Source organism: Electrona antarctica (assembly GCF_951216825.1).
Source record: "Electrona antarctica genome assembly, chromosome: 3".
Lineage (NCBI taxonomy): Eukaryota > Metazoa > Chordata > Actinopteri > Myctophiformes > Myctophidae > Electrona > Electrona antarctica.
This window is the reverse complement of record NC_136808.1, coordinates 42,521,906-42,540,542: the sequence shown is the minus strand read 5'-3', so window position 1 is coordinate 42,540,542 and position 18,637 is coordinate 42,521,906. Positions and strand designations below refer to the sequence as shown.

The 18,637-nt window shown below is 43.1% G+C and overlaps 2 protein-coding genes across 2 annotated transcripts in view; one reads left to right on the top strand and one right to left on the bottom strand.

The window, feature by feature from the left end:
• The window catches only part of LOC306920042 (cytochrome c oxidase subunit 5A, mitochondrial-like), a 242,534-nt gene that overhangs the window by 13,305 nt on the left and 210,592 nt on the right, over window positions 1-18,637 (top strand). The gene's annotated exons all lie outside the window — the stretch shown is intronic.
• LOC306919794 (uncharacterized protein) lies at window positions 2,920-16,906 on the bottom strand (the record flags this gene model as incomplete). The annotated part of the gene is made up of 12 exons (XM_079496344.1): window positions 2,920-3,017; window positions 4,295-4,399; window positions 6,847-6,940; window positions 7,741-7,936; window positions 9,729-9,791; window positions 10,165-10,236; window positions 11,082-11,180; window positions 12,212-12,321; window positions 13,032-13,175; window positions 13,572-13,695; window positions 14,772-14,829; window positions 16,245-16,906. 12 exons carry the CDS (start codon window positions 16,904-16,906, stop codon window positions 3,014-3,016), a joined length of 1,731 nt encoding a protein of 576 aa, XP_079352470.1. The 3' UTR covers window positions 2,920-3,013.

The window sequence follows — 18,637 nt, the reverse complement described above, 5'->3', positions numbered from 1 at the left end:
CTGTGTTTGAAAACCATGTTGGGGGAGATTCTGTACTGTACTGCTGTTATTCTGGTGTCTTGAATGTATTGTTAAGCTGAGGATCAAGGGGGGTGGTAACTGGTAAGAGAATTATGGTTTCATATTTCTTTTGCAACAGACGTTTGTTGTCTGTCGAGGGGGGTTATGTGGAATATTGGAATCCATAATTCTTCAATATCTCATGTTCTCTTACAAAATGTGCCATGTGTTATTTACATTCAGTAGACCTATTTTAGCTCGTCCTGTTTGGAGGTGTCGGTCCGAGACGCTTGTCTCAACTTCAAGCACTTGGCTCGGGACCCCCGGGGTGTGGATGGCCTGATTCGGTGCCTTTTGTTTGAGTCCTGAGTTCCTGTGTGACACACCTAGGACATTTACATGTGCCAGTGGTTCAAAGTGGCCACTTGAGCAAATGGTTGATCAATGGGTAAGCATCTCGTCTTCAAAGGAACAGTGAACACGCCTCTATTCTCACCTCTTGTCTGTGGAAATGTAATCTGCTCTGTCGTGCTGTCTCAATTCTCCGCTCTCCAGCTTTTTGGTTAAGTGTCTCTGTGCAGTATTTCGAGTGTCTCGTGTCTATCAGATACGACAAAAGCAACAACACCACGGACGCATTTAGATTATCTCTGTCTCTCACTGTCACTGTCACTCTATCACTGTTACGTTCTCGGTAATATAGGAAGTACACCAGACATTTTAGACGAATCTACAAAGCTCACAACTCATTGTGTGCTTGTACATGGCTATTTTCAATATGTGTGAAAATGTTGAACACACACATGAGAGAGTGAGAGCGATGCAACGCTGAAGTAATCAAAGAGAGCGCAGTCGGGGTGACATGCGAGCGACTCTCCTTTTCAGTAGCGGAGAACACTGGATTTCAATATTCAAACAGCTTTCTAGAACCTCATTACAAATTGCCAAGCCGAAGCCGATCGTATTTGAGCAGTGTGTTGCCTGTGATGAATGAAGGCAAGACAACAGTTTCTGAACCATGTACAATTGATTGCCTTAAATTGAACAATCCCCGCCGGTTAAACTCCGCCCATGTTTGTCTACCCACGGCCCGCATACTTTCGAAGGTAGTCATGGAATGGGAAAAGATCTTGGGCCAGATTCAGGAAAGAAATTTACGACCAGGTGTAAATCTATCTCAGGTGTCATTCACCAAAGGTGTCGTAATGGCTTAAATTGTGCGGATCGCGGGTGTATCTCATTTAGCCTCTTTCCCCAAGCGACTGGTGTCGCCTGGTTTCGCCCATTTCACGCCATATAAGGCAACATATAAGTAAGAAAGTAGGCTTTCTAATGACACAACCTGCCGTTGTTTTAATTGGTGAGTAGTAAAAATTTTCTTTTTATTTACGTTATAGACAAGAGGCTGGTCTGCATTCATGCAAGCCCCGGAAGTCATCGGTAACATAGCTAAAAATGCAACGCATTGGAGCTATGGACCAGAGCTACATAAACTGCTACTTACAGTTACTATTTCACAACATACTATAGACTGTCGTTTTTCATGGTTTTGGTCAATATTTGTTGACGAAAATTTCATTTTTCATGATTCTCAACGATAAAAAATGGACTCAACAGACTATAGTAAGTAATTTTTCATGGTTTAACGATAAATATTTGTTTTGGACGAAAATCAATCATCACTATTACACTTATTACGCTATTACACTATTACAGAAAAAAGTGACTTTGAGAGCTATTTCAGCGTACAATGTATAAGTCAATGAGGAGCATAATTATTTTGAATTAGGCCTATCAATTTCTAATCAACGGAGCATTTATTTTCGATTTCTTGTCCACATTTGGAGTTACATCATGGTAAGGTAACTTTACAACTCAAACCCCCCAAATGTGCCCTTTAATGCTAAGCATTTAAGTAGCTATGCTAACACACCTGCAGCAGAGAACTTACCTTGGTGTGATGCAGAGAGAATTCACTTTCATTTGTCTCATGTTGTCATTTAGCAGCTTTTTTTCACCACCATGGTAAACACCGTCAACTCCACTCCAGGTCCACGTGGAGTAACGTTAGATTATGAAGATGTTTATTTAACTTTTTTACTTCCAAACAAAACAGTGTGCCATGTACTTGCTGGTGTCTGTGTGTGTGTGTGTGTGTGTGTGTGTGTAGACACATATTTACATTTCATAGCACACTGCTGCAGATTAATATGCAGCTGGTGATAATATGACTAACCATGAAACCATGAAAAAGGGGATGCAACATAAATTGGGAGTGAAACCCGTCTTTATTAATAAAAAATATAAAGTTAGATCTCAGATTACACCGCTGAATTTGGCGACTGACCTATCAGAATCAAGCATTCAACCAAGTCGTGGAATAAATACGTAAACCTACAACATTCAAGTCATAAATGTTTGCATAGTAAGGGACCAATAACTAGGCATGCAACGATGTATCGTAAATCAATTAAAATCGATTCAAACTGTTGAGAATTTAATTAATCGCAATTTGAATCGCGATGCAAAAAATACAGGATCTGTGAGAGAATTGATAAAACATTGTTTTCAGTCATTTGCTGCTGTATTGAAAAGAGAACGAGAAAATAAAATTAAAAGATAAATAAAATACTGGACTTTGTAAGAAAAATATATTTAAAAATATCTATATATGTATATATATTTTCCAGGACCAGCTGACCCTGGATCTGTTCAGACATACATGGGCTGTTCATAGTCTGGAGCTGTATCAGCTGACTGATCCTGGATCTGTTCATAGTCTGGGGCTCTATCAGCTGACTCTGGATCTGTTCATATAGTCTGGGGCTGTAACATCTGATCCTGGATCTGTTCATAGTCTGGAGCTGTATCAGCTGACTCTGGATCTGTTCATATAGTCTGGGGCTGTAACATCTGATCCTGGATCTGTTCAGATATAGTCCATCCATCCAGTGTTATGTGGAGGTTATCCAACATCCATGTGCCGTTGGTTTCACGTGTAGAGCAGCAGAGATTACCTGGGCACAACAACAAATTACAATTTATACTAACACTTTTTATAATAATAATAATAATAATACACCTTTCTAAGGTGTTTTTGAGGGGCGCTTGGCTTGCTCCTCCAATACTTTTGACGATTATGTCATGTGGAAGCCAAGTCTATGGGTTTGTTTAGAGCACTTTAGAGGCAGCGAAGTCTATGGATTTTAATGTTTGTTTAGAGCGATGTAACGATGTAAATCGTTTACCAGCCAAGTCTATGGACGTAGGGAAATGAGAAATATGTTGTTCACACTTTTAGAGCATATCCGTGGTCATCATATGGGCATACCTAACAATCTATGCCAAAACAATGGGAAAACCTCCATCTTTGTGTATTTTTATACCAAAAGAAAAACATCCAATTTTAATTACTTCCTTTGAACAAAAACGTGCTGCGTGATGACGTGTCGAGTCCCGCATGAATAAAAATAAAAATGCACCTGTTCGATTCCCATTGCTGCGTGATTCGTCCAAACACAGCTGGTTTTGATTACAGGACAGGATTAATTTTAAACTTAACCAACACGCTAAAATATGTATCTGAAAACATTATAGGTTAGAAATAATCCACAAGCTTTGCTGCCCGTCGGTCTGTGAGGAAGGGATGCGACATTCTGATTGGTTCAAAAACACAGCTTTCCGTTTCAGAGTGAAACTTCAAAATAAAATGCTCCAAATAGCCAAATAGAGTCTTTAATGCTTGTTTAGGGCATTAAATGACAACGTCTAGTGGCCGATATGAATACAGTGGGACTTCACACGAGTGGGATTTTTTAGCCTATTATAGGCTAGAGACAGGACAGTAAAGGTCCATAGGATGGAACTGAGGAGTGAACCCAAAACACAGGCTCTAGCAGGCTCTGTATGCACAGCAGCCATATTGGCTTCCTTACTTACTTCACAGGTGTTATTATAGTAACTAATGAAGGCTCTGTTCCATCCTCTCTAACGACCGACCGTCGGACTTACCGACCAACCCGTCGGACTTACCGAATGACCCTTTGGACTACCGACCGACCATCCGATCTGCCGACCGACACGACGGTCGGGTCTTTTGGATTTCGCCCTTGCTGCTCTCTGCTTGACCACAGAGTCAGGGTGGGAGTGCATGTCTGGAAACACTCTTCTACACCAGTGGGTCTCAAAGTGGGGTCCATGGTTTCCTTGTGGGGGCTCCAAAAGCCCCCCTTGCATTCCTACACTGAGTGTAGGAATGGAACCAAACGGACCCTTTAACCTCACCTCACCTCACCTCTTTGGAATGAGCAGAGCTGGGTTAGTGAGGAAAGACAGCTTCTGTTCCAGACTGCACACCCGGAAGGCCAGATAACACGACGACAGTATGAGGACGATGATTCTGAGAGAGACAGAGAGAGAGAGAGAGAGGATGAGGACAATGATTCTGAGGAGAGAGAGACGACAGGATAACCCTAGGGCCTAGAACGCTAAACCCACCATCACTAAACCTGAGTATATTTTATACCCGAAGAAATTCTCATCAAAATATATTGACCACTTTTGTAGAGGTTTGGGTTGTGTAATTACCTTGCCATGATGTAACTTAATGTGGAAAAGAAATAAAACCCGTGTGAAGTGAGTGGTGCAACTCCGTGTGGGGGTCGAAACGGTCGAGAAATGACAGAGTTACCGTGTGGGGGTCCCCGGGGGGTCCCGGAACATCCAGAGTCCAGACCACCAGAAATGTGCCCAGGGGGCTGGCCCGGTTCCGGCGAGCCGCCCCGCGTCCGAAACGGTCGAGAAATGACAGAGTTACCAACCAAGCTATTTTCGTGCTTGGACAGACCCAGGGACACACATAATGGATACTATGTAGAGCATCACCAAAAATGTGGTTTTCTTTTTTTTAAATAAAAATGTTAACTTCCAGTTGATTTGTCCATTTTTATTAGGAAGAAAACCTGACTGGATCAGAGGATCCGGATACAGATCTTCAAATAGTAAAATCAACAGGAAGTTAACATTTAAAAAAATTAAATAAAACCACATGAGTTTTGGTGATGCTCTATATTGTCTGAATCAACTTTGTTTGTTTGTTTACGTACTAAAAGGGTGACTCAGAGCTGTTTCAGCGTACAATGTGCGTACAATGAGGAGCATATTTTGAATGATCAATTTCTAATCACTGGAGCATTTTGTTCTCTTGTCCACATTTGGAGTTACATCATGGCAAGGTAATTACACAACCCAAACCTCTGCAAAAGTGCTCTTACCCTTTAAAGTACAACATCTCATGGCAATGTGGGGGCCCTATCATGGGGGAGGGGGTTATTATTATTTTTGGGTATTATTTAAAAGATATTCCTTAAAAAATGGAGCTGGGAACTTCTCCTTTGGTCCACCCATTCCTGGCACATGTGAGAATGTTAAAACTCTCCATTCATTATCAATGGGAATTTAATGTTTGTGTAGGACCAAGGAGTGGCTAGCGCCCCTCAAAAAAACAGGGATGTGGGCAGGGAAACAAACCTACCTTCTATGATGTCACTGAGCATCATGAAGGTACTGAAAGACCCACCCACATCAGACATCAGCAACATTAAGAAAATCACATAAACATAATTATTGTCCGGGGGAAAATCACCTGGGTTTAGTGTTCTAGGGTTAATTAAAAAAAAAACTGGGGTGGAAGAATGGTATGTAATGGTATAATGCATGACTGGGGTGGAAGATTGGTATTTTGAGGCATTTTAACTTTACTGGAGTATTTCCAATTTTTTTGTATAGTTTTATTTCTACTGCACTACATCTCAGATCCAAATATTGTACTTTTTACTCCACTACATTTATTTGAAAACTTTAGTTAAATAATTACTTTGTAGATTTTGATTATTATTACAAAATTACCCACTTCAGCCGTATATTTTGGCCATTTGAAAATAGCAGATCTACAAGCTCACAATGCATTACGATGTGACACATTGTGAGCTTGTAGATCGTCTATTTTCAAATGCTTTTCAATACATTTTTAACTTGTGAAATGGGACATTCTGCATAATGAGTACTTTTGATAACAATACTTTTGTACTTTTACTCAAGTACATTTTTAATTCAGGACCTTTACTTGTAATAGAGTATTCCTATATGGCAGTATTGATACTTTTACTTAAGTAACAATTGTGAGTACTTTTTTCCACCACTGGTTTCACAGCACAGTGACCATGCAGGTCTCAATGTGTTATGTCACGTTGTGAACACTGGGAGGCGACATTGGACTTTGTTTCAGGTCTCATGATTCACACAAGCATCATATGATTGATTGATTGATTGATTGATTGATTGAAACGTTTATTCATCGTTTGTAGAATGGGTACAGTTCAAAAGAAAGTGCAGGTCAATACAAAAAACTGCTACTGCAAGGATATAACCAGCACTAAGACTAGCTTGTTTACATCAGGGTCCTCCATTTTCAATTCATCTGAAAATATCAGTGCAACGTTACAGTTGAGACTGGAGACAAATTATCATTATTATTATTAAATAAAAACAGTCACCAATTCTACTCAATTATGCAATTAACAGTGCCCATCGTACGTTAAAATGATATGAAGAAGTGCTTGTACAGTGAAAATAGTGGGCTATTATTGTATTTTTTTAAGAGTAAAGAGAGCCTGTCCAGCAGTCCAAATATTATTAAATTAAATTTCAGAATGGTAGACCTGAGGCCTGAGGCCTACCATACCAGGCCTCAGGCCTACCATTGCCTGAGTCTTAAACTAAATGCGTTCGGGAAACCCATTGTTTTTGATATAGTGGTGTTTCTCATCATGTGACTACAGTACTCACAGCAGGGTGAAGATCTTGAGCAGTTGGTACTCCATCGGGCTGAGCTCCACTACTGGCTCCGATAACAGACATCTCTCCGCCTGCAGAGTGTGCTCTGCAACACACACGATTCAATTCAAAGGGCTTTATTGGCACGAGAAAACATACGTTTACATCACCAAAGCAAAAAGTGGAACAATAACATCAAAACAAAATGTCTGTGTACAATTATCGGAATCTCCAATAAATCAGTCTCTATGTACAAAGGTCACTCGATGCAGATACACACAACGGTCTTTAATCTATGCTAATCTCGAGATTTCTCGTGTTTAGGTAGGCTACTAAACCCATCTCACGTTTTGTTGATTTCTAGGCAACGCATGCTTCCGCGGTGTGACGTCATTGCAATGTGTCCACTCCGTTCACTTATCACTTATCAGTGGTTCCCAAACCTTTTCATGTCAAGGACCCCCAAATTGACCCGTGGACCCTGATTTGAAAAGATATGCCAGGGACCCCCCATAAGAGAATATATTTACGGCTCTAGCAGTGATTCTCAACCTGGTAATTTCAGGGACCCCCCAGTTTGACATGCATTAGTCTACGGACCCCCATTTAATGGCATTTCTATCTCTGAGACCCCCAATTTATATATGTAAAATCAATGTTAATTTAACTCTTTGGTTCAATTTGTACACTCTCAGAGTTACAGACCCATAAAGGTCCATTTGGTTCTAAACTATCATTTAGCTGAGGACCCCCTGGAACTCCCTCAAGGACCCCTTGGGGTCCCCGGACCCCACTTTGGGAACCACTGACTTAAATAAATAATATGGTTGCTCACTGTGGAATGGTGTCTACCTTCAAATAAATGATTGCTCACTATGGAATGGGGCGTCCACTGACTACACTAACCTTCAAATGGCTGCTCACTGTGGAATGGGGCGTCCACTACAGTCAGGCTGCTGGTGGAGTTCCCCAGGAGGTCGGGGAGGGAGGAGGACGTAGACCCCGCCGATGGCTTCCTTCTCCACTTCAACACCGAGGGGTACTCGACGACATCTACAGGGAACTGGTCTACAGGGAACTCGTCCGGAGCAGGGAACTCATCCTGCATGCGGGGAGAAATGAAAGAGGTATGATAGCAACACAGAGGGTTTTTCATTCATTGATTTCAAAATTAAAGGATAACTCCGGACAAAATAAATAACACTCATATTGATCCCAGATGACTTGCCATGTGGTCTATTTAGCGGAACTGCCCCTGTCGTCCAGCTTGACCTCATATAGCATAGAGTGGAGCACATAGACATATCGCTACTTAACTATTTTATTGCAGCTAGCTGTTAGCATAAATCCCAGTTCCAGGTGGCACCATACACGTTCACTTTAGGAGTTGGAGTTTGCCCGCCCCCCGTATATATATACGGACCCGGCGCAAAAATAATTAAGCTACTTGTCAAAAGTGATTTATTATTTATTTTTCATCAATCAATTAGTTCATTAAAGGACCACTTCACCACTTTTCAACCTATCTTCATATAATTGGTCCTCACTAATGATCATGGTAAAATAGCAAAAAAAAAGTTCTACTAGGTCTGTGTCTCAGGGTTGTGGGTAGTTCAGAAACCCGTCCACCAGTGACATCATCGTTAGGCAGATTTTTTTAAACAAGATTTGCAAAAATATATATTTAGATTTGTATTATGATTATCGTGAGAACGATGGCTTCCATTATCACATTGCAACTTTTTCCTGAACTGCCCACAGCCCTTCTATGAGACACAGACTGAGTAGAAAGAAATGGTGGTATTTTATCATGAACATTACCGCGTGTCTGATTGGCTCCTGGGCAGGCATAGTTTTACTGAGGTTAGGTTTAGGTTTCTGGTTTAAGGACTTCAGTGTTTTGTACCATACAATTTTATGTATGTAGACGTAGTGTGTTTGGTAAAACAGTCTTCTCTGTTAGAGCCTCCCATCACTGGAACAGTCTCCCCACAGAAGTAAGAGAGACTTCCAACTATCTGACCTTCAAATTCAACCTAAAAAGGTGGCTAAAAACAATTCAAATCTGTAATCATGAGTAACTATCAGCACTATTTAGTATTTACAACCGATGTCATTTCTCACTCCACTTTGCTGTTGTTCTGTCCCCTGTACCATGTTGATCTGTTCCTGTATTGTACTGCATTGTACTGTGTTTTCGTATGGACATGGTGTTGGGTGCTGGCACATATGCACACATGGCACCAACGCATGGCACACTACACTATGTCTTTCTTTTTATCATTCATTTCTTAAGAGCCTGCCCAGGGACTACAGATGAAATTTAGCTTTGGCTAACTCTGGCCCATTTACATTGATGTGAAAACTGACATGTTGATTAATGAGCTTTGTCCCTGTCAAATAAATAAATAAATACATAAATGTATAAGTACAAAGAATGTTTGCTTTCGCCATCTTTGTTGAAGAAGAGTCCAAATTAGGTATTTTTCCATTGCACCTGAAAAAGCCTCAGAAAAACTGCCATGGCTCACTGGAGTGGATTCTTTCTGTTCCCTGCCATTGGCAGAGATCTCCGGCAAGTCTAATCCAGTGCTTTACAGCCGACGGCGGACACCTCCACCCTCCACCATGTGGTCTTTACAGTGGTTTATGGTAGATGGTGGCGCTCTTAGCCAACGAATGAATGCTTCTAGGTTGCTAGGCAATGGTATGCAACCGGAAGGAAAAATTCTGCGTGCCGTCCACCTCCACAATAGAAAAATGCTTTTTTTTTCAGATTGCATTTTTGGTCAAAACAAGCTTCATTCAATGGACCATACTGTAACTAAAGAGATATGGTAATAAGTTAATATGGTAATATGGTAATAAGGTAAAAACGTAATAAGGTAATGTACCAGAGATATGGTGGGTTCCACTTCCTCCCTGAACTGTCTCAAGCTGAGGCTCTTTCCGTTGACCTGTAGGTGGGAAAAAAAGTACTCACATGTTTTACTTGAGTAAAAGTACAAAAGTATTGGCATCAAAATGTACTTAAAGTACCAAAGGTAGAAAGTACTCGTTATGCAGAATGTCCCATTTCAAGTTTTCAAATGTATACAAATATTTTGAAAATAGCAAATCTACAAGCTCACAATGCTCACACAACTTCTTACAGAACTCGCCTATCGGCTCCTTCCTGCAGCAAGGCGAGCAGTAAAGCACAGCCTCTCGTGTAATATTGCATAATTGTCCCCGCTGACAATAAATAGGCCTATTTGTGTGTGACTGTGTGTGTGTGTGTGTGTGTGTGTGTGTGTGTGTGTGTGTGTGTGTGTGTGTGTGTATCCTGACCTGCAGATGGGTACAGATCCTGCGCAGTACGTCATAAACACTGTCTCTTGACAGCAGAGACACAAAGACATACTGAGGACAAGACATAGAGGACAGTTATTCATCTATAATACTGAGGACAAGACATGGAGGGCAGTTATACATTCATAATACTGAGGACAAGACATGGAGGGCAGTTATACATTCATAATACTGAGGACAAGACATGGAGGACAGTTATTCATCTATAATACTGAGGACAAGACATGGAGGGCAGTTATACATTCATAATACTGAGGACAATACATGGAGGGCAGTTATTCATCTATAATACTGAGGACAAGACAGAGGGCAGTTATACATTCATAATACTGAGGACAAGACATGGAGGACAGTTATTCATCTATAATACTGAGGACAAGACATGGAGGGCAGTTATACATTCATAATACTGAGGACAAGACATGGAGGACATTTCTGTCGAGGTGCCAACTTGCCAACGAGGTAGGCCAGGTATGGCCTACTTATGCACAAGCAGAGCGCACAGGTTCTGCTAATAACTAATGTCTATATTACAACTGCTGTTCACCATCAACAGTCAATAAGGGACCACCATTCTTACATACTGTACATAGTCTCACACACACACACACACACACACACACACACACACACACACACACACACACACACACACACACACACACACACACACACACACACACACACACACACACACACACACACACACACACACACACACACACACACACACACACACACGATCACCAAACATACCTTAGTTACGTCATCAAGAATGGTGGTTCCTTATTGGCTGGTGGACAACAACACCGACATACACAGCCGATTACAGTACTTGCGCGCTCTGCTTGCGCAATAATAATAATAATAATAATAATAATAATAATAATAATAACCTTCTGGCCAGCATCTGTGGTGATGGCTAAGCCGTTGGGCACCAGGCCTGCTGTTTTGTGCTTCTTCACCAGCCTCACCGAAATCACCGGGATAGCAACCTATACGTTACCATGGAAACACTTACAGACACCGGGATAGCAACATATATGTTACCATGGAAACACATAAGACACCGGGATAGCGACATATATGTTACCATGGAAACACATACAGACACCGGGATAGCAACATATATGTTACCATGGAAACACATACAGACACCGGGATAGCGACATATATGTTACCATGGAAACACATACAGACACCGGGATAGCAACATATATGTTACCATGGAAACACATACAGACACCGGGACAGCAACCTATACGTTACCATGGAGAAACATACAGACGGGCAGCGACTGACATGGCTAGTAATTCATTTCCAATGAGAGGCGTGTGTTTTTGAGTGGTGCAAACCACTCCAACAACTGGCTTTGTACCCGTGTACCCGTGTTTGTTCGTACCAAAAAAACGAGCATGGTTGCTATGGTCACTGACATTACGTCAGACCACAGCTGATCACCTTGCATATAAGACCTTGCACCACTCAGTTCACACGGGTGTGATTTTTTTTCTACGAGCGGATTGACAAGTCCAGAGTTGATTCAGAATTGACAGAGTTGACATGTCACATGCTACTTAAAGCATAATCCAAATTTGAAATGTTTGCCTTATAGGTTTTCAATGGTAACCCAACGTTCAACCCCTGAATTTACCATGATCCACAATTTATATAATAACCCAATAATCCATCATAATAATCCATCCATGTTATTTTGATGACCCTAAGGAAACACATGCATATGGTAACATTACATTTTAGAATAGTGGATAGAATCATAAATGCTCAAGAGGTAAAGTATGGGAACAGTGCATGCATCAAAAACGTCATCTTAATAAAGAAGAACAGGTCGAGCCATCCTTTCGTGGTACACGATTTCTTGATGTGTTCAAAGTATGACTGGGATACGATATGTCTGTCTAACTCTAAGTGACTGTCAGTCAGAGGTCAACGCGCTTGTCAACCTGTGTGTGTGTGCGTGTGTGCACGTGGCAGCATCCTGTCAATCACAGCCTTTGATCCTCACCTTGATGTCCCTGCCAAGATAGGATAGATAGGCGTAGAAACACAGCCATGTTCTGGAAATATACAGCCTGCCCTGAAGGAGGATGTCTCTGAGGAGAGCACAGGAGTACACTGTAAAAAACACACACAAAAAACATGTCTACTCTCTGAGGAGAGCACAGGAGTACACTGAGGAGAAAATAATAGGCATGTAACGACATATCGTAATTAAATCACAATTTGAATCGTGATGCAAACAGCACTGTAAAAAAAGAGAACAAAATACAGGATCTTCATAAGAGAATTGAGCAGCAGGAAAAAAGACACTTGACTACAACTGAACAACAGCAAAATATAAATAAAATAAGTAATCAACATCTACTGGCATCTACTGTACAGGGACTTAACTCTTTGTGTGCCACCATGTGGCGAGGAAAGGTAGCCTACTGCACTAGTATGACACCCATATAAACATCTGCTTTGTTTAGGGCAGACTTAATTTCCATGGTACACGTACACAGGTACAGGCATGGAGACCTTCATTGTAACGATCGGCTATTATTAGCATTAGCTCACGCTGTTTATCTTTCACCAGAAACGTTAACATGTCCGGAGCGGGGGGGGGGAGGTTGGAGGGATGGGGAGTGCAACGATCCTGGTGCCGGGGGTGACGGAGGCGCCAATGGTAAAAGCAGATTTTCGGCTAAACCGCTTCATATATGGTGTAATGCTTTAGATACGAACATGTTCATAGCTGGCAGATAACGTCCCATAGGCGGGGGGTATGAATATGTACGTAGATGGCAATGGCAAAAGGACAAAGCACATATTACCGTATATACCTTTCATGAGGATCTCATCCTTGGGAACGCATTGGAACAGTTTGTGGTACTGGGAGCTGTACTTGCTGACGGTCTGCGCAGACGGACAGGGCAGGGTCATGAGCAGCTCCTTGGCTGGACGCCCCGTCTGCACGCTTCCTCCACCTACAGATGACCATAATGCATATTATCACTTTCTCCACCTACAGATGCAGTGGGTCGGAGCGGTCCGACCCACTTTTATTGTTATAGTTTGTGTGTGTGTGTGTGTGTGTGTGTTGCAGTGGTCAATGGGTGAGTGTGTAACGGCTGCTCAACAGTGCCACTTTAGGCCTACAGTACATGCATCCACATGCGTCTACATGCGTCTACTTGCAATCGTTTGGTTGCAAGGAGTTGCATGGCGACCCATTGGTGTGGTTTGGGCTTTAGGGTTAGGTTAGGGTTCGGGGTAGGTAGGGTATCGGAGTATTGCGATTTGGGACTGTTAGTACGTCAGACCAAAGATATGCACCCTTTTCATACGGCCCCATCAACCCTACCTCCTCCTCCTCCACCTACCTCCTCCTCCGCCCGCTGCTCCGAACGCGGCCGACACCACCCTGTCTTTCAGAGGACGAGAGCTCTGCACCAGGCTGAGCATGTTGGCTCCGTAGACGCACACACACTCGCGCACATCCAGTGCCTGGAGCACCCCGCTGCAAGAATCACACTGTCCCCCGACAGGACCGGTTAGTGACAGACACACACACACACACACACACACACACACACACACACACACACACACACACACACACACGTACGTACACACACGTACAGATGTGCGGTTTGAGAACTTCACAGCTCCTGCCAGTTCAGCAGATTGTCAGTGCATTGTCAGAAACAGAACATCATCAGTGAGAAAGGGGCCATTTAAGGTTATGTAAATCCTATTCAGATTCCCTGAATAGATAGAGTTCCTTTGCTGGAAACTTCCTGCCAGTAGCAAAGCAGTAGAATTAGCATTAGGCTAATCAGTGAATAAAACCTGTTGGAATGGCACATCTGTATGTCCGCTATTTTCAGCATGCAACAGAGTGTACAATCCAACCATTCCGACGCCATCAAGGCCAGCTAACATACATTTTAGTCACAAAATCAACTGTAGATTTTGTCGACTGAAACCTTATGAAATTATATTCAAAGGACTATGACTACAACTAAATAAAACAAAGTAGTAAAAGTGCCCCTCTGGGCACAGGTCTCCAACAGGCCAGGTCAAGTTGTGGCCTCCTGGTGGCGCTATAATGTAATAATATAAGGCCAATGTGAGGGTGCTATTTCTTCTTATGCCTTTGATGGCAATTGGAAAGGGGCCAATGTGAAAAGGGTGGGATTTATTTCTCAGCCTAGTAGGAAAGTGCGTGAAAGATCTCCTGTAAATTGTATGCTGCGTTCATGATTTGACGCTTTTTGTTCCAATTTTTTTTATAGCCAATTAGGATGGAATATGAAATATGGGACAGATTCGTCTTGAGCTCAACTATAGAGATACTGTGTAACGATTTGCATGATTTTTGGAGGAGTAATATGAAAACATTTGTTTTACAAAAGTCGGCCTCCTGGTGGCGCTATAACAGGCCGTTCTGGAACATTTGGGGCAGAGGTTCATCGTTGGCATCCAGGGAGTATGTGTGCAAAGTTTGGCATCAACCGGGTTAACGGTGCCAGAGATTAGCTGGTAACCATAACCAAGTGCATAACCATAGAGGGACTTACTGTGCCTCGGTAGCATTTCTTCACTTCTTCATAGGTCAGGTCATCAATCAGGTGAAACCTGGGATTAAATCACAATAATAATAAAAACAATAATAATACTAAGTATCAATCAAAAGTTCAGAATCTCTGAAGTGTATACTATATTCCTAAAATTGCTGCACTTTAGTGGAACAATTGCACTGCTCTGTACACCAATCATGGGTGACATGTGGCCCCCCCAAAAGTTATTTACGGGATGCAGACACGCTATGTCAGCGGGTAGCCTAAATGTGAAATATATCAAGCATGTATGCGAAACTAAAGATTTTAGCCAGGTTTGAGATGGAAAGTGATTGTTACATTTATAAGCCTATTAAAAAGGGAGGGGGGGACGCTGCCTAGCGCGAGGCCAAGCGGCCCTGCCCGCGGGGCCGGGCATTCTCGCATTCTAATACAGTAACAGCAAAGCTTTCTGGCAGCCAGCTCGGTAGCGTGCCTCACAAGTTATTACTCATTAGACTCCCAACCCACACCTCCCGGGATCGAACCCTGCTACAGTCACTATTTTTCCAACAATAGACTATGTTTTTGGGCCGATAAGTTTGAGATTGCGATGGAGGGGCAAATTTGAGCAACGAGAGACACCACCGAGCGCGCTAAAGCGTGCAAGTTGCTGCGTCGAATGTTGTGAAGTTCTTTTCGGTCGACTCAACCCCGTCTGAGTTGCGACCCGATATGGACAGAATAGTAAATCCTCGTCCTCCAGAGTCCCCCAAGTAGAGAAAGTCACGGGTCATCTCCATTTACACAAAGCCTGCAATGCTCGCGAATGTGACACATGACTAGAGGCGAAGCAGTTCCGTGTGTGTCACAGAAATGGACGTTCGGTAGGCCAATCAGAGGCAGGCGGGGGCGGATCTTTGAGTAACTCCATTGCTTGATTGATTCGGGACGTGTAGCGTGGAACAAAAGCTCACCACAATCCAGGTCTAGTCGCTTGTGACTCAATTACACGAGACTGCGCCCATGAAAATATGCTTGCGTATAATCGCCCCTCAGCTTCTCAGCATGGCGTGCGTCCAAAATTAATTACTAAGGCGTGTCAGTCACTCACCGTCTTAAAAGGCCTTTTAGCTTGTCAATCAGATTGTTGGACTTGTTGTATAAATACTAGTACATTCAGTAGCAATAAAGGCATTTGGCCAGCTGGACCATTAGTTGCCCGGTGTGCTTTTAATCCTTTTAGCAGTATACCATGATATGTGCTTTTTTAGTCATTTTATTTAATCATGCATTATTTTAAGATTATTTTTCTTATTCTTCTTCTTGTTGTAGCACTTTGAGATTTGTTTCAAATGTAAAGTGCGTTATAAATAAAATGTATTATTATTATTATTATTATCAGGAAAAAGTGGAACCCATATGAAATGCACATGTGCTGTGTGTGTGTGTGTGTGTGCCCTTTGTGTTTGTGGAATGTGCATAATAACTTGCCTGAAATGTCCGTGTGTGTCTTCGTCCTTCTCGAGGTCCTTGGGGGAGTCCAGGTGGTCCCTGGGGGAGTCCAGGTGGTCCCTGGGGGACTCCAGGTGCAGATGGTCCCTGGGGGACTCCAGGTGGTCCCTGGGGGACTTCAGGTGGTCCCTGGGGGACTTCAGGTGCAGGTGGTCCCTGGGGGACTTCAGGTGCAGGTGGTCCCTGGGGGACTCCAGATGCAGGTGGTGCCTGGGGGACTCCAGGTGGTCCCTGGGGGACTTCAGGTGCAGGTGGTCCCTGGGGGACTCCAGGTGCAGGTGGTGCCTGGGGGACTCCAGGTGGTCCCTGGGGGACTTCAGGTGCAGGTGGTCCCTGGGGGACTTCAGGTGGTCCCTGGGGGACTTAAGGTGCAGGTGGTCCCTGGGGGACTCCAGGTGCAGGTGGTCCCTGGGGGACTCCAGGTGGTCCCTGGGGGACTTCAGGTGCAGGTAGTCCCTGGGGGACTTCAGGTGCTGGTGGTTCCTGGGGGACTCCAGGTGCAGTTGCTGCCTGGGGGACTCCAGGTGGTCCCTGGGGCTCTCCAGGTGGTCCCTGGGGGACTTAAGGTGGTCCTTGGAAGTCTCCAGGTCCTGTGCCACTGAGAGCAGACCTGCCTCTTGTTCCTGCTGCGGCTCCATCATGTTCCTGCCCCTGAGCACACGCGCGCGCACACACACACACACACACACACACACACACACACACACACACACACACACACACACACACACACACACACACACACACACACACACACACACACACACACACACACACACACACACACACACACACACACACACACACACACACACACACACACACACACACACACACACACACACACACACACACACACACAGTCTTACTGTGTATAAGACTCTTCTCCCTTCTGGCTCCAAAACTATGGACTGAACTTTCTCCCGCCGTAGTCTGAAAACCCAACTCTTCAGACTCCATCTTAGCCCGTATAGCACTTGCCGTAGCAATTGCCCTATAGAGCGTCGCAGTCCCGCCCCCTAACAGGGCCCAGGAAATGATTCTCCGTTCAATTTCCTCATAGACTTTTGAAAATGTATTTATTTAAAGACCTTTTAAGCGTCGTACAAAGCCAACTCTTGTCGTGGCAAATCATGACAACAAACACCATTTTTGGGCCAAAAAAAATAATTAGAAAGAAGAAGAAAAACGGCAGGTTACAACACTTTTTTTGTTGTTTTTCTTCTTTGTAATTATTTGTTTGGTCCAAAATATTGTGTTTATCTATGGGAGAAATGCTTTGGGAATCATTTCCTGGGCCTGGCGTCGTCATGACAGGGGGCGGGACTGCGACGCTCTATAGCCTCGACGACCTTACATGCGTATGCAAAGGCTCAATGTATGTAACTTAGATAGCATTTTATGTAGACATACATGTTAGATTGTTAGCTTACTTATGATTCTTGATGACTATTTATATGTATTACCATGTGTTGTTCTTGCTTACTGTAATTCTCTCTGGATTAAGAGCGTCTGCTGCTAAATGATTACATTGTAAATTGTAAACACCAGCAGCACGTGGCCATGCTTTCACATCTGCGCTGCCTATACGGATCTGGCCTATCGGCTCGTTCCTGCAGCAACGCATGCGTGCCATTAATGACGGTAATGCACAGCCTCGTGTAATATTGCTTAATAGTGGGTATGCGCAAGTGAATGGCAAATCGAGTGGCAAAGTGATCATTTAATGCAATCAGATAGGATCTTTCTGTTTGCATGTATAGAGCACCGAAGTCTGACGTCACTTTCAGTAGAGGGCGCCAGTCCACAGGTTCATGTATTTTTTTATTTGCATTGAAATCCCCATAGGGGATTTTAGGTCGCTTCATATAAGAACTGTGTTTGAAAAATAAACCGATCATGCCGGCCTTTCTGTCAGGGGGGTGGCTGTGCGTCGTTAATGATGTCCATTAATATTTGATACAGCCAGTTTCTGGAGAAAATGGAATTAATGTGGCCGCAAAACCATTGAAACTACAATGAAAGCAATGTCGCTGCTAATATACGTCACACCCAGCTGTCAACACATTGCGTTCCTGAGATTCCTCGTTAACGTAAGCTCAGCTGACTCGACTCGTAGTAACCACAAAGCATTAAATATATATAAAAAATAAATAAATAACGTAATTAACATGTCAGTTTCTGTTGTTCGGTATATTTGTACATTTCCACCTTCAGTCGATGCTTCATATCCATATGAGTGAAAAGGCCGGGATGATCGGTTTATTTTTCAAACACAGTTCTTATGAAGAGGGGATTTCAATGCAAATAAAAAGTACACAAACCTGTGGACTGGCGTCCTCTACTGACAGTGACGTCAGGTCTTCGGTGCT